This window comes from Oryza sativa, chromosome 3 (assembly GCF_034140825.1).
Source record: "Oryza sativa Japonica Group chromosome 3, ASM3414082v1".
In the NCBI taxonomy this organism is placed as follows: Eukaryota; Viridiplantae; Streptophyta; class Magnoliopsida; order Poales; family Poaceae; genus Oryza; species Oryza sativa.
The window spans coordinates 25465598-25484630 of record NC_089037.1 but is presented as its reverse complement, the minus strand read 5'-3'; the positions used below and the strand labels follow the sequence as shown (position 1 = coordinate 25484630).

At 44.2% G+C, this 19033-nt stretch overlaps 1 protein-coding gene and 1 long non-coding RNA gene across 2 annotated transcripts; both read left to right on the top strand.

Annotated features, from left to right (window-relative positions):
* Window positions 1-3078: 3078 nt before the first annotated feature.
* On the top strand, window positions 3079-4708 carry LOC4333539 (patatin-like protein 3). Its single transcript, XM_015774514.3, has one exon. The coding sequence runs from the start codon at window positions 3164-3166 to the stop codon at window positions 4487-4489; it is 1326 nt and encodes a 441-aa protein (XP_015630000.1). The 5' UTR covers window positions 3079-3163; the 3' UTR covers window positions 4490-4708.
* A 3421-nt stretch (window positions 4709-8129) lies between these two features.
* On the top strand, window positions 8130-8905 carry LOC112938351 (uncharacterized). The gene is made up of 2 exons (XR_003241542.2): window positions 8130-8438; window positions 8522-8905. It is a non-coding gene; the product is annotated as an uncharacterized lncRNA (long non-coding RNA).
* Window positions 8906-19033: the final 10128 nt, after the last annotated feature.

The window sequence follows — 19033 nt, the reverse complement described above, 5'->3', positions numbered from 1 at the left end:
CAGCTTGTATCTCATTGATTGCATTGATAAATCCATAATAGTATAAGTTACTTCCAAAGATTTATTTTGCAACTGTATACACTGTTCAGTTCAGTTGAGCACAACTGTTTTAATTAAAAACAAATTTGTTTTAGACGTAGTGATGTTATGAGCCACAGCTTATATATAGTCCTATATATAAATTCCACGTGATCCAAACCTGACATCCAAAAAAATGGCTCATCTATCTTTTGTGTAATTACATGAAAGATGCATGTGCGCCTACATCATGCTCCTAGACATACGAGTATCTTTTTTGACACGCTCAATAAAAGGAAGCCCAACAATAAATTGATAATTGATAAACCTTACTAAACTTCAACTGAAAATGCACCTACGTTTTTGTAATTATGGGTAGTCATATAACGACTTTATGCTACACCTGTTCTCCAATAACTTGTTCACATGGGATCGGTTTCTGGGAGTTGCCATCAGTTGGTCTCAGAATTCTACTATTATACATGAATTGCACGAGTATTTTGATATTGATTATCAAGTTCTGTGCAAACGTTCTTTATTAATACCCATTCAAAATTTCCAAGTACATGTGCAGTCCCTAAACTTATGTAGTTGTGTCATCTATATCTCTAACCTCTCAATATGTATTTTTAGGTCCCCAAACTTGTCTTGGTGTCATATAGATCTAAATGGGTACTAACCTGCTCCATGTGTTAACATGGCACGCCACGGTGGCGCTTACGTGTCAGTGGAGACCCATATGTCAGTCATGTATATAAACAAAATTAAAAACCATATTTTCTCCCCTTAGGTAGAGAGAAAAAGATAAAAAGAAAATCAAAGGTAGAGAGGAGAAAAATATGGTTTCTACATTTTATTTTTTTATATAACTAACATGTGGGTCCCACTAACACGCAGGCGTTACCGTGGCATGACACGCCAGCGGATGGAGCGGGTCAAAACCTATTTGAACCTATATAACACTCCAGACAAATTTAGAGACCAAAAATACATTTTGATAGTTTAGAGATCTATATGACACCCTCGTACAAGTTTAGGTATCACTTGCACACTTCACTTAAAAAAACATCCAAAATTCCAAATGAATCGTGCAGGTATACCAAGCTATACCAAATGTTCATTGACGTATCCAGTTATCAATATGGCCTATATTTTATAAGAGATATACACATACCATCAACTCAATAAACTCATAAATTATATGTTGTCACTTCTTATTTGCCGGTGGTTTGAAGTGGACATCACCGGCCGTCATGCACTTTAAGTGGAACGGAAAGGATAACAAGGCCGGCCAGTAAGACAAGAGCTGGCTTTGCTTAGCTTAACACCGTACCTGGTTGCACGTACGTGTGCACGATCTGCAATTTTTTTTGCGTGTGTGTGTGTTGACGAAAGCTCACAGAAGGAGCAGCAGCAGAACAACCACTATATAATGCAGTCAGTCAGAGGAGAGATCTCCAATTAAGCGACAGCATCTAAGTACAAATCAGGCAGCTCCCTCAACCAACTTGATGGTTGTTAATTCAACCTCAAGCCAGCTGCACGCCGCCTAACCCTAACATATACTATAATCTATCTATGAACTCGAATTTCAAACCATGAACTATATATGTTTGTCTAGTTAGACCCGTACGTTCATGGCTTCGTTTTGTTTATCAGAACCAAGAAGATAGGCCCTGTTTTTCTCTGTTGGCGTACACGCGTAGAGACGTACAGGTTGAGTAGCCATGGCGGATCGGAGCTTCAATCATACATTTCGAGTGAATAATTTATTTAAAATAGGACTATTCCATTCTACTAACTATTAAACTTAATGTGAAATGGTACCGAGGTTATCAGATTTTACCGGGACAATAACTCCATAAATCAATTGGTGCCTTGATGAAATCTTTAAGCTTGTTTGGCAAGTCTCCAAATCCTGCAAGGGAGTCTGTATTTGCTGGAAGAGAGGAGTCTAAAGTCTAAACCCCCCACTTCATCCTTAATTCATTTTTTTTCAAATCAGTTCGGCCTATTTCACTTCCTTTCTCGATATATTGAGGTGAAGTTGTTAGATTGGTCTTTAGGTTCGAACTCTAGAAAATATGGAGCTAGAGCTAGAGTCCTACTAAGGTATTTCTGATATGCGATTGGAGTTGATCGTCGTGGAGCGACCAAACTGCTGTTCCACGCCGCTAGTTCTTTTCTCCAGAGCAATCTGGTCAGTTCCGCTCTAATTTTTTTAAGCTAGATTACTTGGTTGGGCTTAAGCTAAATCAGATATGGATAAGAGTTAGAATTATACCGAACAGATTCTAACAAGTCCTCTTTGATTCAGCGACAATGCACAAACAAATGTACGGGGAATGAACTCAAGCAAAGTGATGAGAACCACCACATTGGCAGCACAAGTAGGTCCCCGAGCTGAAAGGATCATCCATACCAGTACAGTCGTAGTGCGTACTACCTACTGCCCATTGTCCATTGATGACACGGTCACTCACTCCCGACCTGTACTGGATCGTACAGGCAGCCATGCCATGCAGATCGAGGTAGCTACTCCAGTGAGCTACCTATAGCGCGTACAGTGCCATTTCCCCCACGTGTGCAAGCCGCATGGGCCTCTCGCCTCTGCCGCTGCCGCCGCGCCGCCCCCCCCCCCCCCCCCCCCCCCCCCAAGATCCCCTCGCCGACGCCTCGCTGTCCGGCTGACGCGCGGGCCCCACCTGACGTGTCCCGATCCCCCACCGGGTCCACCCCGCTGTTTCGCCCTCCCCGGACATCCCCCCCCATCCCCGTCGGTGAGCCCGGCCCCACCACCCGCATCTCTCTCTGACAGGTGGGCCCCACGTGCCAGCGCGGCGGCACGGGGGGTTGCGCGCGGGGAAGCTTCCCGTCGGCTGAGATTGCGTATCTCGGGACGAGGCTTCGCGCCACCTTCCCGCGCGGGTCGTATCCTGGGCATCCGTTCCCAATCCGACGGCCACGGCGCGTTCCGTACGCTCGCGCACCGTCCACGTGGCGCCCCTCGAGCTATCCTGCGCCGGCCTCTATATATCACCTCGAGCTCGAGGTGAACGCATCATTTCAAAGCTCATCGATCGAACACTCGTCGTCCAATCCAATCCGATCCGCACGCACACGAGCACCACCTTGGGCATTGGCAATGGCGAGCTCGCCGATGGCCATGGACGCGGACAAGCTCAGCTACGAGATCTTCTCCCTGCTGGAGAGCAAGTTCCTCTTCGGCGCCGGCGGCGGCGGGTGCCTGTCGTCGGGGCCGTGCACGCCGGCGAGGCCGTTTCTTGGCGGCGGTGGCGGCATGGACGGGCGGGTGCGGGTGCTGGCCATCGACGGGTGCGGCTCGTCGGGCGCCGGGGACGCGCTGCTCGCCGCGGCGGCGCTCGCGCGGCTGGAGGCCGGGCTGCGGAAGCGAACCGGGGACTCCGACGCCCGCGTCGCGGATTTCTTCGACGTCGCGGCGGGCGCCGGCGCCGGTGGGGTGCTCGCGGCGATGCTGTTCTTGAGGGGCCCCGACGGGAGGCCGAGGTACACGGCGGAGGAGGCGCTTGAGTTCGTGGCTGCTAGCGTCGGGAGGGACTGGGCCGGCCGGCGCGGGCGGTGGGCGCGGCTGTTCCGCGGCGGCGCGCGGGGGGCGGAGAGGTCGTTCCGGCGGGTGTTCGGCGACGCCACGCTCAAGGACACCGTCGCGCCGCTGCTCGTCCCGTGCTACGACCTCGCCACCGCCGCGCCTTTCATGTTCTCGCGCGCCGACGCCGTCGAGAGCGACAGCTACGACTTCGCCCTCCGCGACGTCTGCGCGGCCACCTGCGCCGCCGGGAGCACGGCCGCCGCCGTCAGGTCGGTGGACGGGCGCACCGCCATCGCCGCGGCTTCCGGCGGCGTGGCGGCCATGGGCAACCCGGCCGCGGCGGCCATCACGCACGTGCTCCACAACAAGCAGGAGTTCCCCCTCGCCACCACCGTCGACGACATCCTCGTCCTCTCCATCGGCACCGGCGCCTCCACCTCCGCCACCGCGACGCCGATGCCCACGCGCTCCCCGTCGCCGCGCGAGATGGCGCGCGTCACCGCCGAGGGCGTGGCGGACATGGTCGACGAGTCCGTCGCCATGGCGTTCGGCCACACGAGCGGGAGCAGCAGCAACTACGTGCGCATCCAGGCCAGCAAGGCGGCGACCGCGCTCCACGGCGCCGCCGCCGCGGGCGCGATGCTGTCGCAGCGGAACGTGGAGTCCGTGCTGTTCCGCGGGCGGAGGATGTCGGAGAGGACGAACGCCGAGAAGGTGGACGCCGCGGCGGCGGAGGTGGTGAAGGAGCACGAGCGGCGGCGGCGCAGCCCGCTGCCGAACGTGGTGATCAAGCAGGTGGGCACGCCGCGGGTATCGTCGGCGACCACGGCGTCGTCGGGGACGGCGAGGACGGCGGCGTCGACGTTGGCGTCGCCGGCGTCGTACGGCTCCCGCCAATAGCTGGAGTACCTTAGAGCTGTGACGTGACGTGACGCGGATGCGGGTGTGCACGTAGATGCATGACGCTGAGGCTTACTGACGAGAGACGAGAGCGATGTGTTGTTTTGTTCGTTTGTTTTTTTTTTCTTTTCCAAATTTTAGTGGGACGCTAACGCGCGTCCTGCAAAGTTTGTTTGGAATGGAAGTGTTCTGATGCCAAATTCTACAAATCTCTCTCAACTGTGGCCGTGTTTAGTTTTTCCCTATTCTCAACTTTCCATCACATCATATCACATAAAAACTTTTCTACACGCATAAACTTTTAACCTTTTTTTTTTCAAATTTTTAACTTTCTTCGAACTTTCAACTTTTTTCCAGGAACTAAACACACACTGAAAAATCTGAAATGGTACAGTATTTTGACTGTCTAAAAGTCTATAAACTCCATCTGAACTCTTTGTATCCGCTGTTATACACAGGTGAGTAGGCTCTTTTAAAGAATCGAACTAAAATCTACTAAAATAATACTGTACTACCTCTCTTCAGATGTTGCCGTTCTGGGCCCTAGCATTGAGCTAAAACATTGGCGCATCGGATTTTATAATATAAGGGATTTTGATATTTTAATTACACTGTTTAATCACTTGTTTTATTTAAATTTTTTTTGCAAATATAAAAAATAAAAAGTTTTGCTTAAAGTACTTTGAATAATAAAGTAAGTCAAAAAAAAATAATTTCAAATTTTTTTTAATAAGACGAATAGTCAAACAATGCAAACAAAATACAAAAATCTCTTATATTGGAGGACGGAGGGAGTAGAAAGGAAAAGATAACAAAATAATTCCACTAAAAGAAGGTGTAGTTTCTTTTTGATTATATCTACATTAGAAAAAAGGCAAATGATAGCGTCGTTATCGATCAGATACTGTCTTCAAAATTTTCTCTTAAGTACCCTTAATAACACATGAACGGAGTTGTTTTTTTTTTGTAAAAATATAACACGGTAATGTACGAGTTTGTTACTACAGAAATTGAGTCGGGGGTACAGGACTCATCGTTAGACCTGTTTCCTGAGCGTACGTACGTCAAAAAGAACACTCGTGGGAGTGTTTTAAAAGGGCCACTCGCGAATGTGTGCAAGAGTGGTTCGCGCGTAATCGGGGAGAATACGTACTTCTTGATTGAAAATTTAAGGGTCACTGTTCTTTGTGAAAATGGAACATTTTTCTCATAGAATGTTTCTTGCGGTAGATCCTGCCTAATCTAACTCAAGTTCTAGAATTATAATAATTATTATTGTGACAAACAACCAGGGGCGGGCATATAACAATTCAAGGGTATTCAAATGAATACCCAAGAATTTTGGCAAAAAAATAGATGTATAAACTATGTATTTTATATGTGTATTTAAAAAATTAAAAAAAAACATCAAACAGCCCATCAAGCAAAGAAACCATCTAACCGTGTCCTCCTCCTTCTTTGTTGGCTCATTAGCACAATTGATTCACTTCATTTTACCCAACCAAAAATTCTATATACATGAACTTATACTCAATTTTTTTTTGTTATATACGCTATATATTATACGACTACTAGTATGTGATATTATATAAGCCAATTATTAGGATTTTTGAGTATAGAGATTCTTCCCCCCTCTTTATTTTAATACCCAACCTTACAATTCTGGGTCCGCCTCTGCAAGCAACGCATTTATCAATAACGAAGTGGATGTGATGATTTTATCAATTTTAAGATATACTCCGTATCTATTTAGTCCTCGAAGCTGTTTGTAGGAACAGCGTATGAGCGTGTATCGTTTTACGAACATATGCATTTGTTTGTATTGTATTTGTAAAAGAAAAAAAAAGTTTAAAGATACGCCTTTATTTTTTTCCGAGGGATTTGCACGTGAAATTCATGAACAATGGAGTAACCAGGTGCGCCTTTGTTTATGGGCCGCTTTATGTATGCGTGGCTTGGTGGTAGTCCAGGTTCGTCCCGCGCGCGTGGATTTGTGCGACGCGTGTGCATGCGGCCGCGGCGGGATGAGCTTTGGAGTGGGCAAAGAAAACGAGTCTGCAGGGCAGCGGCGCGCGGCGGGCGGGGCAACGACGACTTTTTGACGGAGCGCGCGGCGAGGACAAAAGCGGATGCATATGCGTCTCCCGCGTGCACGGGCGTGGTGGACTGGACTGGTGGTTGGGTGGGTGGTGGGTGTGGTGGTCCTCCTCCTCCCGTGTGGCGCGACGCGACGATCCCCCTGTCTGCCTTGGCTTGGGTCGGCCGGGGTCGGGTCGGGCGCCGCGAATCCGCCGTCGCGATGCGGTGCGATGCGCGCCAGCCAGCCAGCCTAGCTAGCTAGTTCGTATCTATCCCCAGATTGATTCCCGCGGCCATCCACAACGACCCGCGGCCACGGACACATGGCGGACGAAACGGCGTGCGGCGCGGGAGAGACAAGTCGTTCGTGGGCGAAGCCAGGAGGAGATCGGCGCCCGCGGCGACATTGATTCCATTCCCCCCGATCTCTCTCTCTCAGTCTCTCTCATGTGTGCGTCGATCAGTGCGTGATGACAAGCCGAGGAACGACGCGTCATCGATACATCCTGTGTACATGCGCTTGTTAATTAATCTGATTCCCTCTCGTCTGTCTGCTGTCTCTTCTCCCAATTCCTTCCCGAGCTGCCGTCGCGCGCGCGGACGGCAAGGCTTAGATGCAGAGAGAGCTCCCCCACATAAGAGGACCCGTTCGGAGGATCTAACTCCTAAACTTAATTTTACAAGTTAGGTTTGAAATATAGTTATGGCGCTGACTAAAGCTAATCTTCAGTTTGTTCTGTGAGAACACTCCAGTCAACTCAACTTTCTTTTTTGGATGGAGTTAGAACTATTGGTTAGGCTTTAGCTCCAAAAGAGTATGAGTTAGACCAGGAGCTAGAACTTTATCAAACGGACCCACATAGACAGTGCGTCACAATTACTAGTGAAGTGTCGACCAAGGCTCTACAAATCAATCGTGGTAATTAAATATTTCTTCCGTTTTATATTACAAGATATTTTAACTATTTTTCTAATCATTTTTTTAAGTTTAATCAAAGTTATAGGAAAATATAATAATATTCTCAACCCAAAACAAACATATTATAAGCATATATTTAATGTTAGATTTAATCACACTAATTTAATGTCATAACTCAAAAAAATTAACTAGAAAAGTCAAACTTTTTATAATATTAAGAGAGTAGAAACTGATGAACAACGGTTTATAGACCGATAAAAAGGCTTCGAATTTGATCCTGAACTTTTTATACAAAGCCGGTTTGGTATTTAAAATTGGTTGCTGGATGAAAAAATTGGAACTACAGCATTTTAATTCGTATTTTTACGTGGAATCTTAGTATTTGACCTCAACTCCTAAGAGCATAAACAATAGTTCATACGATTTGCCTAAAATATTTCCACGTCACATGTAGAAATCATATAAAACACGTTGTGTAACAAATTGACTATCTTACTTTTTCAAATAGTTTTTTTTATAATCAATGATTTGTTCCAACAGACAATCGGTGATATAAATGAAATTAAGAGATGAGTATAGACGAACCTCTCTTCCCCTTATCCCCAACATATGCTAGAGATGGAGGAAAAAGGACCGGTGGGGTGATGAGGTGGACATTAAGAGCGAGTTGCGAGAGACAAAGAAATGTTTACTTAATGCGTCTTAAAGTCAGAGTATTCAAATCCACATACCAAGGCCGACTTCAATAGGTGAAAGGTTATGAGATCCGAGTGAATACTATGACCTTTTGCTTGAAGGGCTCTCACGAATTCTCCAAGCTATAGAAAGATAAACCACATCCCTCCCACTCCAACCCCTCTTCTTCCTTGATTTCGGTGGCCTCGTCGCCGACCACGGGAGGGAGAGGGGTTGGGCCTCCTTCCTCCTTGTAGATCCACCGTTTCTAGCCAGGTTTTTAAGTTCGGATTCCCTGTTGTGTTTCTTTCTTTTGGTCCGAGTGAGAAGATTGTTGACATCTTCTCTGCTCATCCTAGGAACCATGGAGGTAGTCACAGAGCTTCTTCTGGTGACACTCTTCAGCATCTTCGTGGTCTTCATCGCTGTCATCTAGGAGTGCCGCAGATTTGGTCAAGAGAAGGTTGTATTAGCCATATTCCTTATCTCCAGTGAGCTTCATGAAGGGTGATAGATCTCCTCTTTGCTACTAGTGATAAGTTCTCAACAAGCAACTGAGTTCCTCTAGTCGCGCCCTAGATACCTTAACCTTCAATCCGTGGAAACTGCAATCGGATAAGCTCCTAGGTGTAATCTCTTGTAGCCTACCGTGGAATTTTTGCCTCTATCATCGGCATCAACAATTCAATCATTGCTCTCGATTCTGCTTCAACCTTGGCCTTTTTCGGTTTTGACAGAACTCATCCAATGTGTGGCTGAATTCTTTTCCGATTTTTTGACGCCCCACATGGGTTCGTGCTACGGCAATATCTTCTTCCGCCCACCATATTCATCCTGCGTCCATCGTTGTCAACCATGTTCATTAGGCTGCCTTCATTCAAAGCAATTGGTAGAGAAGGACTAGATTGCTTTTTGCGAATCTTTTTGAGTCTTTCTTCCCATAAATCTAAGCTTATGTGTAATTTTCCTCCTCTGCAAAACTAGTTATACTCATAGTTCCAATCATAATATACTACAAGGCTTTGGTTTGTTTTCTTAAAAAGAAAGACTTCAATGGAAGAAAAGTACAGGTGAGCAATACTTTATACCATTGTCATGTACTCCCTCCGTTTTAGGTTATAACACGTTTTAACTTTGTCAAAGTCAAACTACTCTAAGTTTGACTAACTCTATAGAGAAAAGTAGTAGTAATATTTACAACATCAGCATAGTTTTATTAAATCTATAATTGAATAAATTTTCATAACATATTTGTCTTGGGTTCAAAATATTACTACTCTTTTTTTATAAAATTAGTTAAACTTAGAGTAGTTTAATTTTGAGCAAAGTCAAAACATCTCATAACTTGTAACAACTTGTAACAGAGGGAGTAAAACTTAATATGCACCTCTTTTCACTTGGAGACCTTACGCGCCTCGCCTCGCCACACGGAAGGAGACGGTCGCGGCACCTGCGCAACGCTAAGCGCCCAGCTATCCCCATGGATCGGGCAACAAGTGCAGCCAAACAGACCGTACAAAAGCACGTACCCATCCATGCTCTGGTTGCACGGTGGAGTATATGTGGTCGCGTCGTACGCACGAATGCACGATGCGCTAATTAGTTACAGTCACACACACACCGGTCAGCCAGCCTAGCTATATATACTTGCTTCAACACTCCTTTCTGTTGGTCCCTCTAGCTAGCTAAGCGAAGTCAGATCTCGATCGATCATTGATCCCAATCACTCGCGATCTTGGTAGCAGGATAGGGTGTCGATTGATCGCTGGGATCTCTGCATTATATTTGCTGGGTCCTCTAGCGCTATTGGCCGCCATGATTTCCCACTCCATGCATGAATCCATCGCTAGCACTAGCTATTGCTCACTCAGTGTCGTCACAGATCGAAATGTCTCGTAGTACTACCTTTGTTTTTGTTGTTTGTTGTTCAGAACATGATACAGCCCGCCAAAATTACTGCTATTACTACTTACTCCCTCCTTCCCAAAATTCATCATCATATAATGAGTAAATTACTTAATACAGACACATATGCCTAATAAAATATTTAATTATATATATACCTTCACAGCAAATTGCTCATGTTATTTTCACGTGTCTCTTATCAAACCTTAATATTGTTTATATATTAAGAATAAGTTTCACAAAACTATATATATTTTGACTAAACTATCCAAAACTATATATTTGAGGCATTATATAAATATAAAACTATAGATTTAATATCAAATTTATCTCAGAATTACATATTTAATATTAAGTATCATGAACCTATAGATTTAATATTGATGTTATTACAAAATTACATATTTTAGAGTTTAAATTCTTAGCACTAATGTTATCTTCAAAATATAAATGTCGTAGTTTTGCATTTAAATTATGTAGTTTTGTAGTATTTTTATCTTAAAATTGTAGTTTTATTATCAATTTATTATTAAATCTGTAGTTTTTATGATACATCGGTTTAAATATGTAGTTTTGTGATAGTTTGATTCACTATTATAAAACGATTTTCGTAGGTGGACTAAAAAGAGGTCCATATGTAAAAAGATTTGAAAGGCATCAGTATATGCGAATCCATTTTCGCAACTAGATCTTTTAAGAGGCCCGCGTGTAAAAATAGATCTATGTTCACATGTGGACGAATTAACCCACCTGTGAGTATTCACAACTGGTCTGTTCATCAATCTTTAAGTTTTTCTCCCCTGTACGTCTCCTCTCCTCCCTACTCCTCTCTATTTTAGTCTTCTACTCACCCGTCTCCTCTCCCTACCAGCTCCTCTCCTCTCTGCCAGCGACGGAAGCGCAACAGTGGGCACCAATAGGAGCTAGGGCGACGACGACGATGACGACGTCGGCGGATCCATCAACGTTGTCCTTGTGAGGGATGGATCCGCCGCCCTTTGCCTCGGGAGGGCGACGACGACGATGGCGACCCGGTGGCGCCTCCCTTGGTCTCGGGAGGGGCGGTCCGCCGCTGTCGGGCGACCCCACGAAGGGATATGGCGGCAGATACGATGACCACGACGAGGGCAACTACAGAGACCCTAACGATGACTGCGAGTACGGTGACCACGATGATGACAGAGGCTTCAGGGCACGCGGATTCACTAGTGCCAGTCTCAGGAGCAACGTCATTGAAGGGGAGGTGAGGAGCATCCTGGGAGGGGCAGATCCACCATTGCTGTTGAAGAGGTGGCGAGGAGCGATGGCGGCGGCTTCTAGAGCGATCTCGACGATAATGGGAGCAGACAACGACGTGGGAATGGGAGCTAGGGGTTTTGGGTTTTGTTTTTTTTTTGGAAATTTTATATTTTTATCACCGGATTTTGTTTTTGCAGACGGGCGACAGAATGCACCCTATGCGGAAATTTCGTTTTCGCACGCGATTCAGTTGCCCATTTGGAAAAAATTCTGATTTCCAAAGATATCTAGGCATCTTAGGGTAGGTGGGCAAAGTGCCCGCTTACGAAAATGATTTTTTGGCCGCATGAAAAAATTGTTTGTATAGTAGTGATTAAAGTATCCATAGTTTTTGTAAAATTACTGTATATATTTATATTATATTGTGTTGTCTAGTACTTGAGGAAGGGGACGAGATATTGCTTTCTTCTGCCATCTAGCCAGGCTTCCTTAGGCCATTCACAGTGGTCCTCCGTGGCATTCAGCCTCAACACTAAAAAAACGAATATTCTTTACCACATCCTCCATCCATGCAGCTTTCCCAGGTCCGCGTAGCCAACCTTGGCCACGGGTTCCTTGTCGTAGGTGGGACCCACACTCGTGCTAGAGGAGAGAGGGGAGAGGGGCGAGGCCGCCAACGGGGAGAGAGGAGCGGCGGTCTGCGAGACAAGTTGCAGCGGCTTCACACGTCTGCCCCTGCCGTCCCTCGCTCCCGCGCCAGAGGAGGCGGAGGCGTAGTGGCCGGAGGAGAAGGGGAGGCGCAGCGGAGGAGAAGAGAAGGGGACAACCAATGTTGATCCGCAGCCGGCGCCGTAGCTGCTATGGCCGTCGGGCGTCTCTGCCGCTGCTCGTGACTCGCACTGCCTTCGGTCTGCAATCGGCGCCGGCGCTGCTAGGGCCGCCCGGCGCCTCCTTCGCCGTTTGCGTCTCGCGTCGCCCTCGATCCGCCGTCGCCGCTAGGGCCGCCCGACGCCTCCGTCGCCTTTCGCGCCGCGTGCCGCCCTCGATCCGCCACCGGCGCCGCTCGGGCCACCCGGCATTGTCGTCGCCGCTCGCGTCGCACGCCATCGCCGCTAGGGCCTCCCGGCGTCGCCGCTCGGGCCGTCCAGCGCCTCCGTCGCCGCTCGTCTTTGTCCCGCTGGCAGCCTCGGTTCCTCCGGTGGGGGAAGAAAATAGAGGAGAGAGAGGAGGCTTCCTCCGGTGGGGAATAAAAAAAGGGAGGAGAGAGGGAGAGTTGAAAGTGCTAGTCTGCTACTACTGCTAGTCTGCTACATCTTCTAAAGTGCTGCCCAGTACCCACATATGCACGAATTAAGGAGATGGAGGGGTCCCCCACGCCCTTTTGTCGATCTAGCTATAATAAGGTCGCAAAATATCATCCATGCCTGTATATAAGGTGTTTGATTGATTGTCTCACTTTCTTACGCTATATTTTAACTGTCACAATTGTTTATTTCGTTGTCACAATTATATCATATTTCTTAGATTTAAAACTCAAAGGTCACACTTCCAATTTTGCGGGTTGGCTTACATGGATGGCCTAAATGTAAGGGTACGGCGGAGTATGCTCGGCACTACGACTGCAACGGCCAACGGAGAGGTGTGAACATGAACGAACATATATGCCTGCGTTGACGATGGAGAATGCTGGTGCTCACGGCCCATATAAGGCACCACTAATTTCAGCCCGTTACGCTGCTTCCACGGCCTGGTTGGCCGCCCTATTATCAGGACTACCTACAAGTTAAAGTTATATCCGAATTTATTTGACCTTTTAAAACTAGAGGGAGCTTAATAGTGGGGACAACTAATAAATTTAATTTACTTTTAAAAACCGGAGTGTACTTATCATATCTTTCTATAAAGTTAAAGTTAAGACCCACTACATCCTAAAGCTCAACATGCAAAGATGCCAATATCATCCACTAACATTTATTACATCTCAAATCTCATGCAAGCATGCTAATTTATTAAGTTTTAGAGCTTTAAAATACAAGCATGTTAATTAAATTATCATACCACATAATTCACATAATATTTCAATATATCTCTCCATCACTTTTTATAATATCCTATATGCCTATGTAGTTCATCCTCACTTAAGTTTTAGAGCTTTTAAAAAAAATCTAAGCATGTTAAATCATCATTCCACATAATTCACAAAATATTTCAATATATCTCTCCATCATTTTGTATAATATCTATATACCTATACAATTCATTCTCACTTAGTTAATACTATTTATCTCTTCTCTTATTAAACTATATCATCTCAATTATTTCTAACCCTCAAATGATTAATCTATGGTTAGAATTATATCCCTTATTTTATTCTCTCATAAAACCACATCATATTACTTTTAAATTTGGGTCATCATTCTATATACTATTTAAATTATGATAAACCACATCAACTTATGCAAGTTTCTATCGTCTAGCTATCTTACACATTATTTCTATTTCTTATTATCATATCAAACTCCCGCAGCAACGCGCGGGGTTTCACCTTCACATTATTTTCAATCCATCTTATTTGAAATAATACTTTTGTAGGATCCGACTACTACGTATGATCCAATAGGATTGTATGGAACTGAGTAGTAAGATTGTGATACTACAAAAATTAACAGTGGGATCAACATCGTTTTGATTAGGTAGATCTTAAGACAATACAAAATGTATTAGGACAGTGACAACCTTAAACCATAGTATTTTTTTTCACAAATTTTGGGAGTATAAATTGGTTAGTTTATCGTAATAATTGAAAAGCATTTTTTGAGACCATTGCCCGAGCTTCCAGCACGTCTTGGGTGCAAATTAGAAGAGCTAGCATGAACAGGGAGGAGCGCAAATGAGAGGGGCGACTTGGGTGGAGCGGTGATCCACGAGATGAGGCTACACGCTCGCCCGCATCCAATGGGCTTGGTTCACCAGTGAAGCTCAAAACTCACTTTTCTTTCAGTTTGACTGTGGTGATGCAAATTGCACGTACGAGTTGAACCTTATGCATGATACCAAATAAGGTGGCGAACTCAGAAGAAAAATGACCGGGGGATTGATATACTAACTAATACAATATAAATTAAGTTAGGATTAAACAATTTACTCGAGGTCCTGGTATATAGAAACGGCCACGCAAATACCGGTTGCCTGCATATGCGAGTGAATGAGACAGCAATACTCTTCTTCCCCATCTCTCCAAATATATGCTCGCCGGTGACGATGGAGTAATGCCGGTGACAGGGGAGCCTCGTCAACGATGAAGGAGTGGCGCGGGATGGATACACCGAGCAGAGAGCCAATAAGCAGCCGTGGTTGCCTTGAGCTATAGTGTGACGGCCAGCATCCTCCACCTCCCTTACTGTTGTGACCACCTCGAGGCCCGGCACCGCTACTAAGGTGGAAGCGGGGATGGCGGGCTCAGAAGCACAGAGAGCGCGGTAGCGAGAGGGGGCTGAGCAGTAGCTAAGCCCTCGAGCACCTCCGCCGCCGTACTACACGTCGCCTCAGCCCGCCAGTGCAGCTGCTTGCTGTTGGCACTCGTCAATAAAAGCTGCAAGCATGCAACTGGTGCCGCGCATGCTCTCTGGTAATGAGACGCGTGCCGTCGATGCTGCCTCTCCCGGATTCACCGGCGAGTACACTGGCATTAGGAGAGAAGGTAGGGAAGAGGGGTATTTTTGTGCAAGAAAGTATTCCGGTGTTGATGAATTTTTAAGAATGACAATTTAACAAAGCCCATCTCAGAATTGGCATTTTGGCGAAACTCATTCTTGAACATGGTATAGTGTCAATTTTCTTGAACATGCGATGTCGGACAGGGTGGTAGGGATGAAAATGGATCAGAAACAGATGAAAACTATATATCTCTACCATATTCATTTTCATTTTTTTGGAATTGAAAACCCCGAATAAAAAAACACAATCGAATATTATCAAATAAAGATATAACGTGAATATTAAACATGACGAATTCGATAATGAATATTTGTCAAAATATAAAATCAACTCAAAATGAGCATCCTGATCAACAAATGAGATATAACATTGGTAACAAATATTTGTTAGAATATAAAACTCCATCAAACTAAGGTTTCTGAATGAACGAAAGAGATACAACATTTAATAATTTTATATCATTAATTTTCATAAGCGGTTCCACAATGGTTTACTTATAATACCCCACGTGAAAATGAGTTTTACTTCCTTTTCCCTTAATTGAACCCAAGAACTCTTCCTTCATGCATGGCTTACTTACCTCTCACTTATCAAGCTTATCTTGATTGTAAATGCTACTCATTTTTTTCTCTTCAAAACTTATAATGTTTTTATGTGGTTTAGATAATTTCAAATGGAAATATCATGAACTACAAAGTAGTACATCCCGTCCAGCTCTACAACTTTAATATAGAGCACGTATCCATCAAAGGTCGTCCGAATAATAGGTCAGAGATTTTGTAAAATTAGATATGAGATTTTTGTAATGATTTTTTAGACCCATAAATGATCTCAAATGATAAAGTTCTAAACTACAAAGTTTATTTCATTTGACTTCGATAAAGTTATGTATACATACATATTTTTTTTTAGGAATTGATATCTACTCGTGGATATCCGGAAAAAAAAACTCTGGATAGTTTTTCAACAATTTCCGATTTCCGTCGGATACTAGTCTTACCATATTCGTTTTAGTATACAGTACAATCCAAAAATTATGTCCGAGACTATCTATTTCTAAAATTGCATCTGGATGTTGGAAACTATCCGAACTGATTTAATCCCTACAGGATGGTCTTTTCATCAACACGGTGGTTGCTAAGGACAGAACTAGAAACTACACAACAACGGGTGCAGTGGTCATGGTGACTCCGCAGAATAACACTGCAAGGTACACCAATCCTTGTCAATCGTGTCTACTGAGATATATCTCAAGTGCAAAAGAATGAAGTAAAATAAGTGGCTGCCAGGGGTCTACTGATCGAGTGAACTAAGTATGTAAAAAATGTTAGGGGGCCATGGACCCCTATGTCAAACTGACTTTTTTTTCTTAGGGCCAGAAAGGGGTTGGGTGGGGGTAAGATCGCCACTCAACACTCGGTATACTTTACATCCGTCCTACAATCAACTAACACTACTACGTGATGATATCGGTGCTAATAGTCTAGAACACTGTAGGTGCCGCCAAGCATCAAGCGATGGCACTCCGATTAGTATCAGACCATTCCATTGTGTACCAGTGTTCTCTAGAGGGAAACCAGGAATCTCTGGCACCATTAACTTCATTGTCGGTGATGCAGTTGCTATGTTCCAGAACTTCTATTTGTTTGCACATCGTTTTCTCCGTGGGCAGCAAAATATCATCACAATGCAAGGAAGGAGTGATGCAACTAAGAAGTCTAGATTTATCTTTCAGTTTTGCACTTTGACAGGTGATATATGCCTTGGCAACACTTGCACAAAGACATTGCTCGGTCATCCTTGGAAAATATACTTGCATGTGATGTTCGTGGATAACTAATTGGATGACATTATAAACCCACTCGAATATCTACCAAGGAATGGATCAATTGGTCTCAACATAATGTATTATGTTGAGTATAATAACCAGGAAGTGGACGTCGACATGAGTAGTTGGGTGAAATGGCAGGGCTACGATGGAATAATCAGTGTCACTAAGGCATGAAATATTAGAATTGATAACATCATCGATGGGAGTGATTGGATCACGGGCACCGCCACTTCATTCATACCCGTACTGTGGATGAATAGTATATATATACTAAAATATATTCACGGTCGTCTCTATGTATCGTTGGGTCGTTGCTAATATAAAATGAGGCCTCATATTTTTTTTTTAAAATACTACTTCCTCCATCCCAAATTATAGGGTGCCCTTATTTTTAGGAAAATCAAACTCAATATCTTTTCACTAATAATCACAGTAACCATATGTATGCTAAGTATTATACATGTTATATCACTAGATTCATAAAGTACTTTCATGTGATGCTAATTTCATATTCGTGTAAAAAAATTAATGGTCCGATTATGTCATTGAAGACTGTGTAAAAAAAATATGCCTTATAATTTGGGACGGGGGAGTAATAAATAAATTGCAAAGTAGACCGGGGCTATACCTACTTTACACTTGATAGCAAATAGTTTACAATACATTCGGATGGGTCTCTACTATCACTACTTCTTCTCGAACTGCGTCGTAGCCAATAACCCTCCAACCACGTCTAAATATCTAGCATCAATCTAATGCTTTTATCTTTAGCTATGTTCTGCTATCAAACGAGAATGTGTTGTTTGCGTCCAATGACAACTAAAGCTATGGCAAAGAACCCTACCCACCTACATATGCAGTGGTGATATAACTAAGTACAAGAACAACTTCTTAGAGGTGGTGGTTGCTATACCATCATAACAAAATTGCTTTTAGTAGTTATTCCTCTTATCCCTAGTAGCCCTAGCAATCTAATGCATACTTTCCAACTAGCCTTGCCTATAACACAATTCAGTTTTTTTTTCGACTAAGTGAAAAAATGAAATCCTTTTTGCTTGGAACACACATTCACATCATCATCACGAAGTACAATTCTTTAAGGCAGTGATGATTATCATCGAACACTTGTCGGAGACAAGAAAATAAATCTTGTTCTAGCCGAATCAGTGGAGCAGAAAGAGAGAAGTTAACAAATGGAGTGACGAGATCTTAAACATATCATAATGCATTGCCATAGATTGAAACATACAATTTTGAATCCGTGTGCAGTTGCTCATCTTGCAAGTGTCAGGGACATACCTGTTAATATCGAGGAATGACTATATATTTCTTGCATTGCTTTTACAGAAAGAGGGAGATGAAATTGCTTCTCTATGTTATCTTGCTGCAAGAATTACATCACTAACATACCTCCCCTTTTAACAAAAGAGAACAAGGTGGGGAAGGGCGATTTCATGATCTTGCGGTTGCACTGATCTTCCAAAAATAAAATTGTATCCCTTCTTCCAAATTGAATTTCAGAGATAGCTTTGAATAGGGGTATCAATCTAAAAATATCATTCCAAAACATTCCAGTTATGAGCATGTGGTGAAAGGCTTGTATCTTGATAATATTTATCCAATTCATGCCCACCCAAGGTAGGTTCTTCTTATCATAGAACTTATCCAGATGTTTCATCAACAATGTTATATTTTGACATGTAAGGTTGATTATGCCTAATCAACCTTCCTTTTTTGGTTTAGCAAAATTTCCTAGACACTCAAAGTTTGAGGTATTTGCTATCAGATTATGTAAAAGTGTGACATGACTATAGGACACCAAAAATCTGGTAATATGTTGGAGGGCACCACAACCATTATTTTATCATTTCATTGCTGAATGGAGACATGAATGCTCCAAAAGGACAAAAATACCCCTCATGTTCATCATGTATTTGTCTGGGACTGGTTCAAATCCACACACTATCCCGACCCCAAATCCCCCTCCCCAAAACCCTAACCTAGCAATAGCAGTGGCGGCGGCAACCAGCGGCAAGTGGTGGCGAGACGACCAACGGTGAGGAGTGGCAAAAGTAGCAACAGAGCAGTGAAGTAGCACATGTGGCATCGATAGAGCTATGAAGTTAGGTGGCATTGACGGGGGAACATGTCAGCAGTGAAGAAATATAGCGGCAATCCG

Bases quoted from the DNA above. Each gene is read 5' to 3' on its own strand.
- LOC4333539 (XM_015774514.3), top strand. From the start codon at position 3,164: ATGGCGAGCTCGCCGATGGCCATGGACGCGGACAAGCTCAGCTACGAG.